The sequence below is a fragment of the Amblyraja radiata genome, chromosome 25, assembly GCF_010909765.2.
Source record: "Amblyraja radiata isolate CabotCenter1 chromosome 25, sAmbRad1.1.pri, whole genome shotgun sequence".
Taxonomy (NCBI): Eukaryota; Metazoa; Chordata; class Chondrichthyes; order Rajiformes; family Rajidae; genus Amblyraja; species Amblyraja radiata.
Window position 1 is genome coordinate 36,840,017 of NC_045980.1, and position 7,288 is coordinate 36,847,304.

Sequence of the window (7,288 nt, forward strand, 5' to 3'; positions counted from 1 at the left end):
TGATTGACGGGGGCGGGGCCAGGAATGGGGCGGGGCGGGTCGCTGATTGACGGGGCCGGGAATGGGGCGGGGCGGGTCGCTGATTGACGGGCGCGGGGCGGGGCAGGGAGAGGGGCCGAGCGGCCGCCACGCCGGGAGAGACACGCGGGGAGAGAGACAGACAGACAGACAGAGAGGCTGGCGCTGAGGCTGGCGCTGCGGCGAGTGGGCGCCGTGTTGCCGGCAACAGGAGCGGCGCTAGTCCCCGCTCCCCGGGGCCGCTTCATGGCCGAGGTGGAGGTGGAGGCGGGCGGCAAGCGGCGGCGGCGAGAGGCGGGGATCGAGGCCCAGGAGCCGCAGAGCCCACAACCCCAGGCCCAGGCCCCGGCACAGGCCGCACCAACGCCGGGCAACGGGCTGAAGCGGGCGGCGGGGGGAGAGGGCGACGGGGCCGGGGGCGGGAAGAGCCCGAAGCGCAAAGTGGTTCTGCTGCTGGTTTACTCGGGCAAAGGCTACCACGGCATGCAGGCGAGTGGCCGCGACCCATGTCTCCCCCCCCCCCTCCTCTCCCCTCTCCCCCTCATTCCTCCCCTCTCTTTTCCCCCCCTCCCCCTCTCTTTTCTCCCCCTCTCCCTCTTCCCTAAATTCTTCCTGCAAACTCCACACTAGTACGGTGTAGATACAAGTAACTGCAGATGCTGGTTTACACAAAGAGAGACAAAGTGCTGGAGTAACTCAGCGGGTCAGTCAGCATACTTACAAAATTCTTAAGGGGTTGGACAGGCTAGATGCAGGAAGATTGTTTGGGGAAGTCCAGAACAAGGGGTCACAGCTTAAGGATAAAGGGGAAATCTTTTAGGACTGAGATGAGAAAATCATTTTTTACACAGAGAGTGGTGAATCTCTGGAATTCTCTGCCACAGAATGTAGTTGAGGCCATTTCATTGGCTATATTTAAGTGGGAGATGTGGCCCTTGTGACGAAAGGGATCAGGGGGTATGAAGAGAAAGCAGGTACAAGATACTGTTGGATGATCAGCCATGATCATATTGAATGGCGGTGCTGGCTCGAAGGGCTGAATGGCTACTCCTGCACCTATTTTCTATGTTTCTGTGGAGAACATGGATAGGTGACGTTTCACAGAGTGCTGGAGTAACTCAGCGGGTCAGGCAGCATCTGTGGAGAACATGGATAGGTGACGTTTCACAGAGTGCTGGAATAACTCAGCGGGTCAGGCAGCATCTGTGGAGAACATGGATAGGTGATGTTTCACAGAGTGCTGGAGTAACTCAGCGGGTCAGGCAGCATCTGTGGAGAACATGGATAGGTAATGTTTCACAGTGCTGGAGTAACTCAGCGGGTCAGGCAGCATCTGTGGAGAACATGGATAGGTGACATTTCAGAGTGCTGGAGTAACTCAGCGGGTCAGGCAGCATCTGTGGAGAACATGGATAGGTGACGTTTCACAGAGTGCTGGAGTAACTCAGCGGGTCAGGCAGCATCTGTGGAGAACATGGATAGGTAACGTTTCATAGTGCTGGAGTAACTCAGCGGGTCAGGCAGCATCTGTGGAGAACATGGATAGGTGACGTTTCACAGAGTGCTGGAGTAACTCAGCGGGTCAGGCAGCATCTGTGGAGAACATGGATAGGTAACGTTTCATAGTGCTGGAGTAACTCAGCGGGTCAGGCAGCATCTGTGGAGAACATGGATAGGTAACGTTTCATAGTGCTGGAGTAACTCAGCGGGTCAGGCAGCATCTGTGGAGAACATGGATAGGTGACGTTTCACAGAGTGCTGGAGTAACTCAGCGGGTCAGGCAGCATCTGTGGAGAACATGGATAGGTAACGTTTCATAGTGCTGGAGTAACTCAGCGGGTCAGGCAGCATCTGTGGAGAACATGGATAGGTGACGTTTCACAGAGTGCTGGAGTAACTCAGCGGGTCAGGCAGCATCTGTGGAGAACATGGATAGGTGACGTTTCACAGAGTGCTGGAGTAACTCAGCGGGTCAGGCAGCATCTGTGGAGAACATGGATAGGTGACGTTTCGCAGTGCTGGAGTAACTCAGCGGGTCAGGCAGCATCTGTGGAGAACATGGATAGGTGACGTTTCACAGAGTGCTGGAGTAACAGCGGGTCAGGCAGCATCTGTGGAGAAGGTGGAGAATGGGTGACGTTTTGGGCCGGGTCGTGTGGGTTGGGCATGGCTTGTCCCTTCACTGTGGGGTTGAGCAGAGTAGTTGCTTTTCCACTACATTGACGGATGTTTATTTTGGGGTTTTCTTACAACAGAGGAACGTAGGTTCTGCTCAGTTCAAGACAATCGAGGATGAGTTGGTGTCAGCACTGGTGGGGGCCGGCTGTATACCGGAGAACCACGGGAATGATATGCGGAAGATGTCCTTCCAGAGAAGTGCAAGGACTGACAAGGTACTGCGCGTAACATTCATTCATTTAGGGCGACACGGTGGCGTAGCGGGAAGAATTACTGCTTCACATGGCCAGAGACCCAGGTTTGATCCTGACCTCGGGTGTTGTCAGTACGGAGTTTGTTCGTTCTCCCCGTGACCGCGTGGGATTTCTCCGGGTGCTCCAGTTTCCTCCCACACTCCAAAGCCGTGTAGGTTTGTAGGTGAATTGGCTTCTGTAAATTGTCCTAAGTATGTAGGACATTGTGTGAGTGATCGCTGGTCGGCGTGGACTCGGTGGGCCAAAGGGCCTGTTTCCGCGCTGTATCTCTAAACTTATCTGTTTCTCATTTAGTGTTTGTAGTTATTACTGCTCATCATCGCCCATTATTCAAGATTCAAGAGAGTTTATTGTCATGTGTCCCTGATAGGACAATGAAATTCTTGCTTTGTTTCAGCACAACAGAACATAGTAGGCATGACCACAGAACAGATCAGTGTGTCCATATACAATTATATAAATATATACACACATGAATAAATAAACAGATAAAGTGCAAATAAACAGATAATGGGGTATTAATGTTCAGAGTTTTGTTTGAGTTGAGTTTAATTTTTTTTATTTAACCTTTATTTAACCAGGAGAAGTCTCATTGAGATTAAAAATCTCTTTTACAAGAGAGTCCTGGCCAAGACAGGCAGCAGCACAGTTCCACAGTTACAGATAATAATTTAAAAACAACAGAGAACATATAAATAGAGTCACAGTCAGAACATCATCAAACAAGGCATGTACAGACAGAAGAGCCCGCTTCAACATCATTAAGAAGGGATTTAAATCTGTTTATAGAAACCAGCTCCTTAAGTTAATAGACTGATGGCTGTGGGGAAGTAGTTATTCCTGAACCTGGACTTTGCAGTCTTCAGGCTCCTGTATCTTCTACCAGAGGTAGTTGGGAGATGAGTGTGTGGCCAGGATGGTGTGGGTCCTTGATGATGCTGCCAGCCTTTTTAAGGCAGCGACTGTGATAGATCCCCTTGATGCCTGTCCTGTTGAGTATTCCTGTGCTGTGAAATCTAGAACGGAGATGAGGAAACACTTTTTCACAGAGAGTGGTGAGTCTGTGGAATTCTCTGCCTCAGAGGGCGATGGAGGCCGGTTCTCTGGATACTTTCAAGAGAGAGCTAGATAGGGCTCTTACAGATAGCGGAGTCAGGTGATTCGGCCCTTCGAGCCAGCACCACCATTCAATGCGATCATGGCTGATCATCCACAATCAGTAACCCGTTCCCGCCTTCTTCCCATATCCCCTGACTCTGCTATCTTTAAGAGCCCTATATTACTCTCTCTTGGAAGTATCCAGAGAACCAGCTCCCACCGCCCTCTGAGGCAGAGAATTCCACAGACTCTCAACTGTGTTACAAGGTTAATTCCCGGGATGGCGGGACTGTCATATGCTGAGAGAATGGAGCAGCTGGGCTTGTACACTCTGGAGTTTAAAAGGATGAGAGGAAATCTCATTGAAACATGTTCCCGATGTTGGGGGAGTCCAGAACCAGGGCCCACAGTTTAAGAATAAGGAGTAAGCCATTTAGAACGGAGACGAAGAAACACTTTTTCTCACAGAGAGTGGTAAGTCTGTGGAATTCTCTGCCTCAAAGGGCGGTGGAGGTGGGTTCTCTGGATGCTTTCAAGAGAGAGTTAGATAGGGCTCTTAAAAATAGCGGAGTCAGGGGATATGGGGAGAAGGCAGGAACGGGGTACTAATTGGGGATGATCAGCCATGATCATATTGAATGGCGGTGCTGGGGCCGAATGGCCTACTCCTGCACCTATTGTTTATTGTGTGTGTGAAAAAGTGTTTCCTCATCTCCGTTCTAAATGGCTGCTGATTGATAAACCCAGCGGGGTGGTGAATCTGTGGAATTCATTGCCACACAAGGCTGTGGACACCAAGTCAGTGGGATATTTTTAAGGCAGAGATGGATAGATTCTTGATTTGATTGATTGATTTGATTTAATTTATTGTCATTGAAGAGACAACAAAATTATTTTCCCCTTACAGTCATGCGCAAAAAAATAAATTAAAAAAAACACAAAACACAGAACACAATAGTCCACTACACAAACAGTTGGACGGGTGTCAGGGGTTATGGGGAGAATGGGGTTGGGAGGGAGAGATAGATCAGCCATGATTGAATGGATGTTGGGGAAGTCCAGAACAAGGGGTCACAGTTTAAGGATAAGGGGGAAATCTTTTAGGACCGAGATGAGAAAAACATTTTTCACACAGTGAGTGGTGAATCTCTGGAATTCTTTGCCACGGAAGGTAGTTGAGGCCAGTTCATTGGCTATATTTAAGAGGGAGTTAGATGTGGCCCTTGTGGTTAAAGGGATCAGGGGGTATGGAGAGAAGGCAGGTACAGGACACTGAGTTGGATGATCAGCCATGATCACGTTGAATGGCGGTGCTGGCTCGAATGGCCTACTCCTGCACCTATTTTCTATGTTTCTATGAGTGGCCATGATGGGTCGAATGTCCTAATTCTGCTCCTTTCACTTATGAACCCAGTCTCCTGTCTCCTTTTGTTTACAGGGTGTATCGGCTGCTGGTCAGATTGTCTCGCTGAAACTCTGGCTCATCGACAACCTTGTGGAGAAGGTCAATGAAAACCTGCCGCCCGGCATTAAAATATTAGGTATGCTGGCTCGAAGGGCCAAATGGCCTACTCCTGCACCTATTGTCTATTAATGCAACCCCCTTAGCCCAGTTACTCCACTTACATCCCACGAGACACAACACACCTAAAATCTTCCCCCTCTGACCTTAAACATTACCCCTGTGCAGGTGTGTCTGATCCAGCTGTGGAAGGGGAACAGCTGCTTCACCATCTGGGCAGCTGTTGGAGCCCCTCTCTCAGGTCAGGGTGACTGAGGATAGTGTCGGTAATTTAGTTGTAGAGTCCTACAGCGGGGAAACAGACCCTAATGGGCCCGTCCCACTTGGCGATTTTTTTAGGCAACTGCCGGCGACTGTCATAGTCGTAGCAGGTCGCTGAAAAACCGGTGACCACCTACATCATCCCGGTGGCAACCTGCTACAGCACCTATGTCAGGAGAAGTCAAGCTACGCTCATTGGCGTCAAACCCATGGCCGCAGAAAATGTTTTCAACATGTTGAAAATCTAGCGGCGGCCAGAAAGACGACAGCCGGCGAACACGTGGCGACAAATCTAGTCGCCTGTAGTTGCCTAAAAAATCACCTAAGTGGGACAGGCCCATAAATCCCAACCTGTCCATGCCGACCATCGAGGCAAGACCCTCTAGGCACACCGACAGGAAATGTTTACAGGGATATGGGCTAAATCGGGGCTGGTGGAACTAGCGTAGATGGTCGGCATGGATGAGTTGGGCCGAGTGGCCTGTTTTCCTGCTGTATGACACTATGAATTCATGCTGGGTATTTGGAATCTTTCCTATCCAAGGGTCTTTTAAATAATGTTATAGTCAAGTCAAGTTTATTCGTCACATACGCATACGAGATGTGCAGTGAAAGTGGCAATGCTTGCGGATTGTGCAAAAAACCCTACAAAACAGAATGGAATAGAATCAGAATTACATATTTGTGGGCGAGGAAAAAAAAAAGAAGAAACAGCAATTTAAAAAGACATCGCACAACAGTAAATAGGTACAGTAAGTTAGTCCCTGGTGAGATAGGAGTTTACAGTCCTAATGGCCACTGGGAAGAAACTCCTTCTCCAGTCCCTGCTCCAACTACCTCCTCTGACACCTCGTCTCATACAATCACCATCCATGTGGAAAATGTTGCCCTAAAATATTTCCCCTCTCACCTTAAACCGATTTCCTCTGGTTCTTGATTCCCCTAGCCTGGGTAAAAACTCTTGTGCATTCACCCTATCCATTATCCTCATGATCTTACACACCTCTATGAGATCACCAGTCAATGGCCAGTCTATGAGATCACCCTTCATCCTCCTGCCCTCCAAGGAATAAAGTCCTAGCCTGCCCAACCCCTCCCTGTAGCTCAGGCCCTCGAGTCCTGGCAACAACCTCATGAACCTTCTCTGCACTGAGGCCAATTAACCTATGAACTCCAGCATTTTCCGTTTTACCGAAGATAAGCACAAAGTGCTGGAGTAACTCAGTGGTTCAGGCAGCATCTCTGGAGAAAAGGAATAGGTGACATTTCGGGTCGAGACCCTTCTGCAGGCTTCTTCAGACTGAGAGGGTCTTAGTTCCCAGCACCTGCAGTTCCTTCTTGCATGTAAGAGTTTGGCATCTGCAGTTCCTTGTGTCCACGTATCAGTCTGTGTTGGTTCTGCAATCCTTTCACGTGTTGAAGTGATGTGGATACCACTTAGTTTAGTTTGGAGATACAGCGCAGAAACAGGCCCTTCGGCCCACCGAGTCCGCACCGACCAGCGATCCCCGCACACTAACACTACCCTACACATACACTGGGGACAGTTTTACATTTACACCAAGCCAATTAACCTACAAACCTGCACGTCTTTGGAGTGTGGTAGGAAACCGAAGATCTCTGAGAAAACCTACTCGGTCAGGGGGAGAACGTACAAACTCCGTACAGACAGCACCCGTAGTCGGGATCGAACCCGGGTCTCTTGCGTTGTGAGGCAGCAACTCGACCGTGCCGCCCTTGTCTCAGTCGAGGCTCGTGGCAGCAGGTAGTGTGGGTGGGTTTGTTCCTCTGTCGTTCATTGCTCTCTCTCTCTCTCCCCCCCCCCCCCCCCCAGGGATGAGGCGTGTGACAGGGCGGTTCAACTCCAAGAACACGTGCGATGCCCGCACCTACTTCTACATGCTGCCCACCTTTGCGCTTGGCCACAAGGATCAGGGGGCTGGTCCAGAGACGTTCC

At 50.2% G+C, this 7,288-nt stretch overlaps 1 protein-coding gene across 1 annotated transcript in view; it reads left to right on the plus strand.

Annotated features, from left to right (window-relative positions):
* The first annotated feature begins 106 nt into the window (after positions 1–106).
* Positions 107–7,288, plus strand: part of pus1 (pseudouridine synthase 1) — a 9,778-nt gene continuing 2,596 nt past the window's right edge. Inside the window, exons 1-4 of the mRNA XM_033043926.1 lie at positions 107–507; positions 2,274–2,411; positions 4,987–5,089; positions 7,166–7,260. Coding sequence (XP_032899817.1) covers positions 265–507; positions 2,274–2,411; positions 4,987–5,089; positions 7,166–7,260 — 579 coding nt within the window. The 5' untranslated portion in view covers positions 107–264. The remainder of the gene's footprint in view (positions 508–2,273; positions 2,412–4,986; positions 5,090–7,165; positions 7,261–7,288) is intronic.